Source organism: Esox lucius, chromosome 6, assembly GCF_011004845.1.
Source record: "Esox lucius isolate fEsoLuc1 chromosome 6, fEsoLuc1.pri, whole genome shotgun sequence".
Classification (NCBI taxonomy): Eukaryota; Metazoa; Chordata; class Actinopteri; order Esociformes; family Esocidae; genus Esox; species Esox lucius.
Genome location: NC_047574.1, coordinates 17332588 through 17348116, shown reverse-complemented (window position 1 = coordinate 17348116; position 15529 = coordinate 17332588). Strand labels below are relative to the sequence as shown.

The 15529-nt window shown below is 41.3% G+C and overlaps 1 protein-coding gene across 4 annotated transcripts in view; it reads left to right on the top strand.

Annotated features, from left to right (window-relative positions):
* Nucleotides 1-14373, top strand: part of adam12 (ADAM metallopeptidase domain 12) — a 69318-nt gene extending 54945 nt beyond the window's left edge. For 3 of the 4 annotated variants that reach the window (XM_010869956.5, XM_010869955.5, XM_034292920.1), the window contains exons 12-23: nt 1113-1290; nt 3215-3304; nt 3542-3737; nt 4043-4151; nt 4774-4972; nt 5365-5442; nt 6887-6995; nt 8109-8295; nt 10069-10174; nt 11348-11596; nt 13059-13216; nt 13308-14373. In XM_010869956.5, the coding sequence (XP_010868258.1) occupies nt 1113-1290; nt 3215-3304; nt 3542-3737; nt 4043-4151; nt 4774-4972; nt 5365-5442; nt 6887-6995; nt 8109-8295; nt 10069-10174; nt 11348-11596; nt 13059-13216; nt 13308-13362 (1714 nt within the window). In that variant the 3' untranslated portion in view covers nt 13363-14373. The remainder of the gene's footprint in view (nt 1-1112; nt 1291-3214; nt 3305-3541; nt 3738-4042; nt 4152-4773; nt 4973-5364; nt 5443-6886; nt 6996-8108; nt 8296-10068; nt 10175-11347; nt 11597-13058; nt 13217-13307) is intronic. The other variant, XM_010869957.5, reaches the window with a different exon arrangement.
* The last annotated feature ends 1156 nt before the right edge of the window (nt 14374-15529 follow it).

Sequence of the window (15529 nt, the reverse complement as noted above, 5' to 3'; positions counted from 1 at the left end):
GAAACAGAATGAGAACATGGCTCCATCATGCCATTTTACCACTGTGCAGGCTGGTGGTGGTGGTGTAATGGTGTGGGGGATGTTTTCTTGGCACACTTTAGGCCCCTTAGTGCCAATTGGGCATCGTTTAAATGCCACGGCCTACCTGAGCATTGTTTCTGACCGTGTCCATCCCTTTATGACCACCATGTACCCATCCTCTGATGGCTACTTCCAGCAGGATAATGCACCATGTCACAAAGCTCGAATCATTTCAAATTGGTTTCTTGAACATGACAATGAGTTCACTGTACTGAAATGGCCCCCACAGTCACCAGATCTCAACCCAATAAAGCATATTTGGGATGTGGTGGAACGGGAGCTTCGTGCCCTGGATGTGCATCCCACAAATCTCCATCAACTGCAAGATGCTATCCTATCAATATGGGCCAACATTTCTAAAGAATGCTTTCAGCACCTTGTTGAATCAATGGCACGTAGAATTAAGGCAGTTCTGAAGGCGAAAGGGGGTCAAACACAGTATTAGTATGGTGTTCCTAATAATCCTTTAGGTGAGTGTATATTATTTATTTCTTTATTTATTATATCATGATCATGACACAGACACTGAGATACATCAGTAATTCCCCCATTGAATTCTTCAGAAGCCTGTTCCTTCCAATGAATTTCATTATCCAAGCTTCTTTTTGAATGACGGATGAATATTCATGAAATGTAGAGGGGCTGTGTTTGCTTTATCTTGATAATTTTTTTGTATCTTTGTGCTTATGAAAGTTGATGTCTGATCTAATGCTGAAAGAACATCGTGTTCAAAGGCCTTATAACAGAACTAGTTAGAATCCTTTTAAGCTGAGCTCTAACTTGGTAATAACTCACACTTAAGATATACAGTACTGTATCTTAAGTCACATTTTTGAGGAGAATGAGCAACATTTCAGTCAGGAATTACAAGAATCCAGCCTGATATTTCTTGAACAAAACAGCCTGGTGTTGACATTGAACGCCAGGAGCCTGCCACTGGTTGTGCTTTAACACAGGACTGTGCCCACAACAGACATAACAGCTTATAGCAACACTACGCTCAACACATTTTTACCTTCTCTGTTCTTCAGCTACCCTTTTCCTACAATGTTCAGCACCTGCAGTAAGAAGGACCTGGCTGCCAGTCTGGAGAAAGGAGTGGGGATGTGTCTGTACAACATGCCTGAAGTCAAGGTGCTCTACGGGGGACAAAAGTGTGGGAACGGATACGTTGAGGAGGGGGAGGAGTGTGACTGTGGGGAGCAAGAGGTACAGTAACAACAATTACAAAACAAGATTTTATTATATTAATATTATTTTGTATATCAGCACATACTTGACACATAGGAACATTGTCACTTTTTGACCCTGTCATCTGAATCTTATTCTCATGACCTGGGACCAATTTGGGTTAACTTGCTTGAAAGAAGGAATGATTATTCCACTTGATGACTCCGGGATTCAGTCTATCAACCTCTCTGTTATCTGTAAGGAATAAGGGTTTATTTTACTGAGAAAAATAATTGTTGGTTACATGTCATGAAAAATAACTTGATTTCAGCCTTTACATGAACAGAAGCTGCATTTCCATCAAAGGTGTGCAGACTTTTGATGTCCGTTCTACACTTCATTTTTAAAGGCTTTCTCCAATATGAGAATACCCTCAAAATAAAAACTTTAACCCCATCATCACTGTGTTATTTCAAATCTAAAGTGACGTAATACAGTGCCACTAGCCAAATGCTACTGGACTGCACTGTTTAAGAACTAAAAAGTAGACCGTCAATGCCCTACACCCCTTTCATGTAATTTTAATTGACTTAGATGGTCCTCAAGTACTCATTGCTTAACCTGCAAATCCTTGATGTGCATCCCATTACCATTTCCCAAGCAGGCTGAATAGGTTAAGGTGACCTAGGGGACACCTAATGTACGTGCAGCGCAAAGGGATGGATTATGTATATTATTTTTGTGAAACCATAAAAGATGAATCTGATTATCATCCTCAGCAACCTTCTAGCATTCTATTCTCTTTCTTCTAATGAAAGAGTGGTTTAGAGTGGCAGTAGAGCAGTTTTTGAACTAGAACTAGCTTACAGTACAGCTATGGCAGCTGTTTCCAATCCCACAGAATCCCTCTGGCACTGTGCTTAGATGTTCGTCTTCTAACAGAACACCATAAAAGCAGGTCATGACCCAATATGAGAGGGATGTTGTTGTTGTTGATATTTTTGTTGTCTATAGGACAACAGGATGGTTGGAAATGCCAATGGGGAGCCTTCTGATGAATGTGTAGACAATGGAACTCTCTTAGTGTACCCATTACATCGTGCACCTACATAATCATCTCTCTCTCTCTGTAGACAAATCCGCTCCTCTCCAGACTTCAGGCCATGATTAGAATGCTTTAATGCCAGCTGGCTGGTATACTTCAGTTCTATTTGCTATTCTGTGATCCATAGGCCCAGTTTGATTGGACGGGGAAAACATTTCCCTCTCCACACGAACAGTTGCAAACATCAGGCCAAAGCTGCACGGTGACCTCATAACACCCTTTCAACAGAAGAGCAGCTCTTGTCCTGACCCATCAGTACCTTGTCAACGCATTGGGGGTTTCAATTCTGTTCTGTACTATTTATCACATGAACCTTCTACTTCTTCCCGTTTCTCCCACTAAATCCCAGTTCACAGTATTTTTCATTCAGTCACCTCTTCATCCACTTTTAAACAACTGTTCTGCACTACACTCCCCCAGTTCTGTCTTCCCATGTGGGCACCGCTCCTTTAGCTCCTGGTTCTTTCAGGATTCACCAGCATTCAGGGGCCTAAAAGGCTGACACCTATTCCAAACTAACAGTGTTAAATCACTGAAGCTGAGTTAAATCTTTCTTTCTCTATCCAGTAAACAGAAGAGCAAACCCAAATGTCAGAACATACCGACAAACCTAGTCTGAAGATACATTTATCCTATTCACATTTATCCCTGCCAGATGATTGCCTTTCTGCTTATTCTGTTCTGTTGGATCTCTCACCCACTGGCTTAAGGGGCTGCGGTGTAAGCCTCCAAGTCAGACAGACTGCTTCCTCCCCCTGAACCGTTAGGCTGGTCCAACACAATCCCGGCTGCAGCAGCTGGGAGTTGGTGGTCCAGAACAGTAATCGGCTCCATGTGATGTGTCGTTCTGTGTTTCAGGAATGCATGAACCCGTGCTGTAATGCCACCACCTGTACCCTGAAAGGAGATGCCGTGTGTGCCCATGGGCAGTGCTGTGAGGACTGCAGGGTAGGACTCGCCTGTCCCTCCCTCCCTCCATGTTTGTTCTAGCACTCTGTCTCTCTCTCTCTCTTTCCCTCCCTGAAATGACTAAAAAACGTAACTCCGTCGTCCCTGTGTCCGTGACTGGTGTTACATAAGCAAGCATTCGGACGTAAAACATTTGGACATTTCATTTTCGAGGTACCTTTTGTCATTGTGCTGTGTGTTTGCGCGTACATTTCTTTTATTGTGCCCACTCCGCAGCTGAAGCCAGCTGGCACGCCGTGTCGAGAGTCCAGTAACTCCTGTGATCTGCCAGAGTTCTGTACTGGTGCCAACCCCCAGTGCCCTGCCAACTTGTACCTGCATGACGGGCACGCCTGCCAAAACATGGATGGATACTGTTACAACGGTATCTGCCAGACCCACGAGCAGCAGTGCATAACGCTATGGGGACCAGGTCAGTAGAGGGCCCTGCGAACGCCTGGAAGACTTGAATGATTTTACAAAAAAGTATATATACGTTATTTCATCTTTCGGGAGACATTGTGAATAAGACATTTTAAACAGGTTTTAGATTAACATAGGTTCTGCCTCAATTAACCCATTCCAGCTTCTAGAGGTCAGAGGTTACCTCAAGCTCATGGGATGCTTTTTCCGACTTCTTTCTTTTCACGTTTCCATTCCTATCTCTCCCCCGATCTGTCTTTTTCTTTATTCCTCTGCATTTGATTCTCTATTTCTCTCAATGTCTTTCTCTTGTAGGAGCTAAAACTGCCCCAGGGATCTGCTTTGAGAGGGTTAACTCAGCAGGAGATCCTTACGGGAACTGTGGGAAGGATTCCAAAGGGTTGTTTGCCAAATGTGAAGCCCGGTAAGAAAGACTGAGCAGGTGTTGTGGTTTTTGTCATCTCTGTTGCTATCGAAACAAAAAGATCTAGCGAAAAAAATGATCTAATTCAAAATATTTTTTATTTTAATTGGTATTGTCAACAGCGCTGTGGTACATAAATGGGAGAGATTGCTTAGGAAAAGTAATATAGACAAACATATAGTTAGACAGCATAAAGGCCAATTTGTGTATAAATGAATCGCTTTTATTCTCTTCTTGTCAGATAATTGTTTGTTGGAGATGTCTCTAATCATGCATTTGTAATTGCTTTTATGACTGTAGGACTGAGGGGAAAATTATAAGGATGAGAAAAATGCTGTTTAGTTGTCATTCATCTTTGATTCCAGTTGCACTGGTCTCTCATTAATAGACTATACAATAAGGATGTGTAGGCATGTTTAGGTTTTGTATACCATGCGTGGCCTGCTTCCTGACACCTGTTGTCAGCAGCACAAGGCATGGTTATTTGTTTTCACTCCCCTTTTTTCTGTCCATCCTACGATACAAGTCAGAGATTCTCAGTATTAAACTTTGTCATGTCATTTTTATGTGTGTGTCTGTCTGTGTGTGTGTGGGTGTGTGCAATGTGCCTTTCTTTACACAGACATGCAAAGTGTGGTAAAATTCAGTGTCAAGGAGGGGCTAACCGCCCTGTGATTGGCACCAATGCCGTCTCCATAGAAACCAACATCCCTCTTCAGGAAGGAGGGAGGATCCTGTGTCGGGGGACCCACGTCTACCTGGGGGATGACATGCCCGACCCTGGACTGGTTCTATCTGGTACCAAGTGTGCGGAGGGCATGGTGAGCAACTGTGCAACAACAACTTGTTGATGCTTGCTCTTAGGGGTTTTAAACTGGCTATCAACTGTATATCAGCACTTTGAGACAACGGCCCATGTAAAAAGGTCTTCATAAAATGCTTTTTTTGATTGATTGTGTGAGAATTCCGTAGGATGCTCTGCCTGTTATCAAGCTGCAGTACAGAGGGACTGTTATCACAAGTGTATATCCCAGTGCCGACTCTTTGGTTAAATCTCACAGCATCAATCACTGTTATTACTTGCAATAATTCAATTCGGGCTATACTGTTCTTAGAAGATATGCTTTCCGTTCAATAATTAACATCACATTTGAAGTACTACAGTGCCTAACATCTGTTGGATTTATTCAATGTGACTTCCTACACTCCATAGATTTGTCTGAATCGTCAGTGCCAGAATGTCACTGGGTTTGGAGTGCACCAGTGCTCAGGGAAGTGCAATGGAAGAGGGGTAGGTACTCAGTGTGGGAGGGTATATTTTAATTTTGAATGTCTAGAATGCAGTGACCTGCTACATTTCAGCTCAAAACTTCTCTCATTGCATGCAGTGGAAATGTACAGTAGGTCCATTGCTTCACCAAACTCTAGCGTAGTCTGTGTATACCCCATAGGTAAGGGCTACATTTTCAGAGCCTCAGAGAAGTTATATCAGTCTAATTTAATGGTGGCACTTGACCGGAGATCCCAGGTCTGGCTGTCACATTTACTTTTGTAAAATGCAGAGGTTCCTCCCACTTCAGTGTTTTGTGATCCTCAACTGAACACATCGATTACTTCGCTGACAGTTCTAATCTTGAAATGATTGCACTGTGTCCCCTGAATCTTGATCAATAAGCAGTGTGACTGTAACCCTGGCAATCCCTAAGCTGAAAGAAGCAAATACCATTCATCATCCAAAAACTCACTGCTGTAAGAATTTGTATGCAAAGAGAAGCCTTTTATGTTGTATTCACTTTGTTGTTTCGTTGAATGAATGAATAAATTATGAACGATAACAGAAACATGGGTGAGAATTTGTTACAGAAGGGCTGCCCAACCATGTTCCTGGAGAGCTACGGACCTGTAGGTTTTCTCTCCGTTCCTAATTTAACACAGCTGATTTTAGCACTTAGCTGGATGAAAAGCAGAAACAGGTTAGTCACAACTGGGCTTTGTAGGAGAACACAGAATGGTAGTACTAGGCTGCGGTTGGCCAGCCCTGGCTTACAGTGACTGGCTTCGAAACTAGTGCGTGGATGAATCACCGTTATCAGAGGTGAAACTCAGACACAGAATCAGAGCTAGAGTAAAAAAAAACAGATGTATTCATTTTACTACCTTAGGTCACTTCCTATTCTCAGAGCCACATGATGAGACAAATATAAACATACACTTATGTAGATGTATAAAGGCTATCTGTGCATGAGTGTTTTTACAGGTGTACTGTGTCATGCTCTTTAGGGGTTCTTAAATGTCTCCTTACCACCCCTGAGTATTCATGGTCCAAAACACACACGGTAGGGATTGTCAGTAACTGAAGCAGGGTGAGCTTTATCCAGTTTAGGGCCAGATCCAATCTGGAACAGTCTTTGCCACAGGTCTCCCTGTGGCTGACAACTGGACTCCATTACGTCGCTAGGGAATCCTTTTGGATTTTTCCCCAGCTCTGAAAACTGTGTTAGCTCTGAAAACTGTGTTATGGATGGGGCTTTCTCCTGCACATGTTTTCTCCATTCTTGATGCTGTCCAGTCTATAGCACCCGCTACAGAAATCAGATGGGCCTGATGGAACAACTAGGTTTATTTGTACAGGCAATCCAAGCATTTCAGATGTGGGGATCTTGTTTTCAACTCAATCTTTGCATTGTACAGGTGAAGATGTGTTGAAAAATAGCTTTCGTACATTGTGATTTTAGGTGTGTAACAACAAGAAGAACTGCCATTGTGAAGCACACTGGGCCCCCCCCTTCTGTGACAGCGCAGGGTTTGGAGGAAGTCTTGACAGTGGACCAATGAGACTGGCAGGTACAGGATGCTCCTCCCTCTTAAAACCGTACTAAATGTACCTTGTTTTTCACTCATAGGGGCTGAGAACTTTATTTGGGATAATAATCGGTTAACTCTTTTAGCTGTACTTTCTTTGAAGCTTTACTGACGCGTCCTTACTTGCGGACAGACCTACCTTAGCCACCTAGAGTGGAGACTTATCCAATCATGATATTTTAGTTTTGTAATTTTAAAAAACAATTCATTTTACAATGAAGAAAAAAAAAAACTTAAGTGTGCAGTGTAGATAAGTGATAAAAAAAAAAGAAACTCCTGAGGCGCTGGCACAACAACTTGTTATACACACCCATGTTTTTGTGATGTAAAAGAATGAGACAAAGATAAATCATGTCAGAACTTTTTCCACTTTTAATGTGACTTATAATGTAAACGATTCAATTAAAAAACAAGCTGAAGTCTTCGAGGGGGAAAAATCTAAAATTAAAACCTCACAATAACTTGGTTGCATAAGTGTGCACACCCTCTTATAACTGGGGATGTGGCTGTGTTCAGAATCACATTAAAATCACATTAAAACTCATGTTAAATAGAAGTCATTACACACCTGCCATCATTTAAAGTAACTCTGATTAATCACAAATAAAGTTCAGCTGTTCAAGTAGGATTTTCCTGACATTTTCTTAGTTGCTTCTCAGAGCAAAAGCCATGGTCTGCAGAAAGCTTCCAAAGCGTCAGAGGGATCTCATTGTTGAAAGATATCAGTCAGGAAAAGGTTACAAAAGAATTTCCAAAGCATTATGTGTAGACTTTTTATATCCACTGTAACACATTACTTTAATAGTTATCATTGTACATAGACAATTATACATACTGCAAAAATACATGATTACATAGGCTTGATTATATTTTTTGTAAAAACATGATTATTTGCATAATGTATAAAGATTATTTATGGTGTGATGTCTCAGAGTTAGTATGTTTGGAGGGTAACACTATTGTCTATGACTTCATACATTAAAACTAGAAACATAGAACCCTGGACATTCTTGAGCAAAAGGAATTAATGATGGAAGTGTTGAACGTATCACTAAACTTCTGCTGTGTGTCTGTCCTGTTTGTGCTGTACTGTAGATGTCCACGTGTGTGTATTAATGTGCATGTTGTCGCATGTGACGTCAGCTGACAGCAGGGTGGTCGCTATGGCAATCCTGGCCACCCTCCTCAGCCTGATGGGTGCTGGGTCCCTGGTGTTCTTCAAAAGGAAGACTTTACTACGTCTGCTCTTCACCAACAAAAAGACCACCATGCAGAAACTGAGGTACAGAAAGAGACTTCCTCTCACTCGTATGTTTAATTTTACGTTTTGCATTTTAAGATATTCTACTTTTATGTAAATGCTTTCTTAGTCCTCCTGCGTCCTTAGGAATTGTCATACTATATGTACAGTGGATATAAAAAGTCTACACACCCCTGTTAAAATGCCAGGTTCTGGTGAAAGAATAAGACAAAGATAAATCATGTCAGAACATGTTCCACCTTTAATGTGACCTATAACGTGAACAATTCAATTGAAAAACAAACTGAAATCTTTGAGGGGAAAAAATAAAAAACTCACAATAACCTGGTTGCATAAGTGTGCACAGCCTTACAAACTAATACTTTGTTGAAGCACCTTTTGATTTTTTTACAGCACTTAGTCTTTTTGTGTAGGTGTCTATTTGAATGGGACATCTTGACGTGGCAATATTTGCCCACTCTTCTTTGTAAAAGCGCTCCAAATCTGTCAGATTGCGAGGACATCTCCTGTGCACAACACTCTTCAGATCACCCCACAGATGTTCAATTGGATTCAGGTCTGGGCTCTGGCTGGGCCATTACAAAACATTAATCTTCTTCTGTTGAAGCCATGCTTTTGTGGATTTGGATGTGTGCTTTGGGTCGTTGTCATGCTGAAAGGTGAACTTCCTCTTCATCTTCAGCTTTCTAATGGACGCCTGAAGGTTTTGTGCCAAAATTGCCTGGTATTTGGAACTCTTCATAATTCCCTCCACCCTGACTAAGGCCCCGGTTCCAGCTGAAGAAAAAGATCCCCAAAACATGATGCTGCCACCACGATGCTTCACTATGGGTATGGTGTTCTTTGGGACATGTGCAGTGTTGTTTTGGAATTATGGCAAAAAAGTTCAACCTTGGTTTCATCAGACCATAACAAACTTTCCCAAGTGCTTTTGGGAGTTTGGGGGACTTTTTGCAAACTTCAGCCGGGCTTGGATATTTTTCTTTGTAAGAAAATGCTTCTGTCTTGCCACCCTACCCGATAACCCATTCATATGAAGAATACGGGACATTGTTGTCACATACAGCACACAGCCAGTACATGCCAGAAATTCCTGCAGTTCCTTTAATGTTCATGTAGGCCTCTTGAAAGCCTCCCTGACCAGTTATCTTTTCATCAATTTTGGAGGGACGTACAGTTCTTGGTAATGTATTTGTTGTGCCATATTTTCTCCACTTGATGATGACTGTCTTCATTGTGTTCCATGGTATGTCTTAGGCTTTGGACATTTTGTAACCTTCTCCTGACTGAAATCTTTCAACAATGAGATCCCTCTGATGCTTTGGAAGCTCTCTGCACACCATGGCTTTTGCTCTGAGATGTAACTAAGAAAATGTCAGGAAAATCCTGCTTGAACAGCTGAACTTTACTTGTGATTAATCAGAGTCACTTTAAATGATGGCAGGTGTGTAATGACTTCTTTTTAATAACATGAGTTTGAATGTGATTGCTTCCTTCTGAACACAGCCACATCCTCCGTTATAAGAGGGTGTTCACACTTATGCATCCAGATAATTGTGAGGTTTTAATTTTCGATTTTTCTCCCTCAAAGATTTCAAATTGTTTTTCAATTCAATTGTTCACGTTATAAGTCACATTAAAAGTGGAAAAAGTTCTGACATGATTTATCTTTGTCTCATTCTTTTACATCACAAAAACCTGGCATTTTCACAGGGGTGTGCAGACTTTTTATATCCACTGTATTTAGTAGAAGACTAGCAGTTGTTGAAATGTTACCCCTCTGTCCTCATGCAGTAGATCTGTTGGGTCGACTAGACCATCCAGCCCTAGCCAAACCCAGTCGATGTACAGTCCACAGCACAAACCCCCTGCCCAGCCTCCATGCGACAGCATATACAAGGTGGGTATCTTTCTGATGTTGCTGAAGGGCAGCATTTCTTTATCCTGATAGTGATTTTTGTGGAAATAAATGATTTAGCGAAGACGTATTACAAACTAATTGCTGACAAAACTATTGAAATCATACTGTATTACAACCTGAGCACCACGATATGGAATCAACTTGGACTGGAACAGTTCATGCTTATCAGAACCTATTAATTCCAGACTTTTGTCCAAACAAGTTGACGGCATAGCGAATAATTGATTTAGTCTCAGCATCTCTCCCTTGAAGAAATATTAATGATGCCAGTATTCCCAGCAAAATGCGGAAGAAACTTGAATTGATAGCCTGCAGCTTTTAAATGAAATGGTAATCATGGTGCAGTGTCATTATAGGGCAGTGTATAATGGTTCTGCCTGAGATTTAAAAAATGCTTTTGTGTACAGAGACACAGGAGAACAGTGATTGAAGCGTAGGAGGCAAATCGGGGTGGACTTGTTTGAATTAATAAGCATTATATGAGATGTGTGTATTGCATTCAAGCAGCCACAGCCAGGTCTCTTGGAAAATAGCTGGAGTGCATCAGTAGGGTCCGAGCTTAGGGTTAACAATTAGCTGGGCTGGGCAGAGAGGAAGCTGCTTAAGCCAGTAACAGTATGTCTACATCACAAGTACGTTGTCTTCCTGTCGATATGACTGGCTCCTCAGTATAACTGTTCAGTGTAACTTCTTAACCACTCCTGAGTGCTTTTTAATGTAGAATTGTGGTTGCTGTCCTGTTGGAAGACATACAGTCTTCAGTGGAACATAAGAATCTACAACAGCTGATGCACATTTCCCCTCTCTGGGGGTCAGCTGGCGTCATTGAAGTGAAAGGCATTTTAGCCAGTGCAGCAATCTGAGATGCAATTATGATCATTATTGAGAATTGACAGCTGTTCTGGATTAACCCTAACCCAATCTGGTGCTGGCTTTGACCATTTTAATGTGTACATTTACTTTATCGACAGCTTGTGACACCTGTTAATACATATAAAATGTAGCTCTGGTCTGAAAGGTTTGAAAAGACTCCAGAAGGAAATAGGCTGAATGAATTGAAACAAGCAGTATAGGGCAAACATGATAGTTTAAGTCCTGATGAAAAAAACAACAAATAACAGTGTGGTTCTCTACCTCCCTCCATCCCCGCAGCCATCCTACCTGAGCTCAGAGCCTCTCCTTCCTCGGCACGTTTTCCGTTCCCACAGCTTGCTGCGGCTTCCCCACTGCCAGCCCATCCAGATCAGCGATCCCATGCCTGTCTCCCTCTGTGTGGGACAGCAGCCCCTGGCACTGGCACCATCCCATCACAGGGCCCTGCTGGCCCGCTCCGCCCTAACCCCTCTGCGGACAGCGCCCCTACACAGTCCGCCAAGACAGCAGCCCGGCAGGATGGAACAGGTTAGCAGACCCCATTACGAATGCAAATATCCATTGCATTTCTTGTTTTGGCAGGTTTCTTTTTTAACTCGGCTTGGATTGGCATAAAAAATATATATTTTCCGTATTTCACAAGGACAATAGGAATATACTAATCATGCTCGCGCTCACTTTTTCAAGGCACACCTGCCTTGGATCCTGTAATCCAAACTACAGCGCAATATGAATATGTTATGGATGTACAAAGTAAGTGGGCTTGTGAGTGAACTAGCCAATGCACATGGCAAAAAAAAAAGTATGAAATTAACTTTTCTCTCTGGTGTTAAAAGCACATAACCACTTCCAGATGTAAGAGAAATTGAAATTGTAGTAGAGAGGGATGGTTATATAAGTTGGTTATATATCCCTCTGTATTGAGAGGGATGGTTATAGACCCAATGCAAACTTCTCAGGCTATATCTTTTGAGGAAGTAAAAATATTGTATCCATGGCAGCCTAACAGTTTAGTTCCTCATGGACTAAATATTTGGCCAGATCCAATTGTAAATATTATTTACTTTCAATGAACAGCAGTTTAATACAATGTCTAGTTTTGGGAACTAGTCTGGGCTGGAGCTAAGTCTTATAACCTAAGGTGGTTATAACCTCTGTGGGGCCTCTTTGGTCTGTCAGCTTCAGAAGGTGATTCAGGTGCCGTGCCGTCTTCCTTTTCTCCTGTTTACTTTCAGAAGGTATATTGTTTCTGCCACTTGTAGAATATGTTTTGGACATAATAATGTCAAAGTTTTCAAACTATTTTGTTGTGATTTTAGGTCATTAGCACAATCAAATGTTTTCTTTTTTGAGAGCTGTTGTGTTTAGTCCAAGGCAAGATTACAACAAAGTAGCCCCTAATATTGACTTCAAATGGGAGGGCCATTTATGATTGATTTGTTAAATGACACAGGTTTTCAGTTGCTGATACAACCCCACGACACTGACAAACACCCACATAAAGGTGGGGGAGGGTAGCCATCTTTTATGGTGACAGGTATTCAAGCTTAAAACATTAAAGCCTTACAAAGTAATCTAATGTAGGACACACTTTACACTGTTAATGTGACAGACTCAGTGATTTCACAACAACATGACTACACTTTTTAGACACTTCTGTTCTCTAATTGGTTTGCGTGTGGTGTTTGGCTGAAACTTATAATAATTTGTGTTTTGCTCATGGCTTGTGCCTTTCCTTGAACAAATTGCAGAGCAGCTGGAAAGCTACTAACAGATGTTTGTTATTACCTCGCCCTCCCCTCACCGTTTTAGATTAGTAACACATGATGGCATCTCGTTTAGGTAACCTTCCAAAGAGTGTTGCTATGGAGCCGGGGCATACATTGCAGAGACAGAGCCTGGCTAATGATGGCGACATGCTATAACACAGTGCCCTCTAGTGGTGTTTCTGTGAAAACGCAAATCATTGATTTCCCTATTAAATTCTTAGGACCAGGAGAGGCCCAGTCCACCCCAGAAGCCCCTGCCTGCAGACCCTCAGGGAAGGAGTGCTCGGGTGGCACACAGATCCTTGGTGCTGGGGGTCCGTCTGCCTGGACCCATCCCCACCGTACCCAGGGCCCTGCTGACTATGCCACAACCTAACAGGTATGTGCTGTGGTGGCCTGGCTGGCACAACATCAATAGCTTAGTTTGTGTTCTGAATTAGAATCACTTCTGCCCTTTTTTTCCCTTTTAGACCTGCTCCAATGCAACCCCTGAGACTGCCAAAGACTCATCATTTTGACAACTGATCGCTATGAAGTTGTGATGGAGTGGAATAGTGGAGAACTCTTTGGATGGAGACCCATATTTGCACTAAAAAACTCCACCAAATTTAATTTGTTACTTTTAAAGTGTCTCTTGGTTTTAGGGAAAGGGGACTGACTTTGAACCTTGGTGCTGTGCCTCTGAAAGGTGTATTTGCTGTCCTCACTCAGGTACAATGAAATATATAATGTCTATATTTATTATCACTGTGTCCACAGGGCAGAATAGGTTTACCTTACTGACATTATTTGGACTCAGATCTCTTGCTGGTCACTTAATCTTATCCCCAGAAGACCGCATTGCTGTAAAATCTTTTTTGCTTGGTGATTTTATACAGACGTACTGACAAATTCCATGATTTTTGTATTCTGTGAAGTTCTTTGAATAATTAAAGAGAGAATGAGAGATTGGGGTCATACTAAAGGGAAACAGAGAACTGCATGAAACACTTTGTAACTTGTAACTTACTAATCATGTGTGTTAGGGACTGGGGGTTTATGTTTAGTTGACCATGAAATGCTGTTACATTCTGTGGCATCCACTAATCAGCATTAGTGTTGGACTGACATGTTGGACATTAATTCATTCAGGTTTGTTTTGACAATGCCATTTTAGTCCAAATTTAAGGGAACTGAATGAATGAAAACAGAATGAAAACATCCTTGAGAATAAACAGAATCATGTTTTAAGGTCCAGAGCAGTCAAAAACATGATTGCTAATTTGTTTATAGAAATAACACTATGAAATGATAATGCCCTCTTTGCATAGTGCGGTTTCATAAAAAGAAAAGAAAGAAAAGGGTCTGGATTTGTTTAGAAACATGTTTAGGTGTAATTTGGACAACTGTATGATGTGACGAGGTTGATTTAATTGTAATAGACCAAAGACTGTTTAGCTGGATAAGAGGGTGAGAGCGCTACACCAGTGGTTCCCAACCAGGGGTACTAGGACCCCTGGGGGTACTTGGCCTCTCCACAGGGGGTACTTGAAAACACTCATGACACCATAGGTTTACTAGTGAAATTAACATGAGGGGGTACTTCAGGGGTACTCCAAGCAGTGAAAAATAATTTGGGGGGTACAGTAACTGAAAAAGGTTGGGGGCCACTGCTCTACACCATCCTAACAGGCCTGTATAATAAAAAGACATCTTAAAATTGGGTTCCTAAAGTCCAGAAAATTACAATGAGAATTTCAAGTTTATTAATGAAAAATATATTTGGGATACACATTGTGATTTATTAGTAATATTAAAAAGATTGCAGTGACTGACATACATGAGTCTTTTATATGTACCTTAATTTAAGTTACTGCTGAGAACAGTATTACTGAACTTTAAGTGTTTCCTCCACTTCTTGATCTTAAACATGTTAATAAACTTTGGTTTATGTCCTCATCTTTTGATTGAACAAAAACTTGACAAATATGTCGTATCATCTATAACACAAAGTTATCTTAGCTTAGAGTATGCTGTAATGTCAGGAGGACTTCAATGTTGTGAACAGTCCCACAGATGATGTCTGATGTTTTAAATATTTCAGTATTTTCAAACTTGCTAGGTTCAGTATGGCCAACTGGTTTTGAGGTACCTGACCTCATTTGTTTTATCATTATTAATTTGATATTGGAGCTCTGTGTCACACACTGGCACACAACTCCCCTTGAGGTTTCCACAAATAACTAGAAATAGTTCAATATCCTACAGCAAATAACAATACCTGTATTGAATGTGCTGTTCTTGTCCCTTTAAACGTTACTAGCAATTTGTGGATTAAGTGACGATTGATTTCCAGTACATTAAAATGTTGAAATAAAAGTTGATTGGTTGGTGCATGTCTTGACCAAATTGTATTTCAGAAGTGTTCATCATACAGCTCACTCCTGTCGCAGGGTCTGTGTTGAGTGTGCACACGCATGTTAGCAGGTTTGCCAAATGCAGTTCTAACCTCTACAGTTGCCAGGTTGTTTCAACAGGGGGGAATCTAAAGACATGAAGTTCAAGTAGACAGTGGCCTCCAGAATTAATGGCACCCCTGCTAATGATGAGCAATAAAATGTCTGAAAAAGTAATTGATGGACGTGATTGATTTGTACAGCCACCAAATCTTGTAGCTAGATAGCGATGTAACATTGGTGTGGCAGCGGAGCGC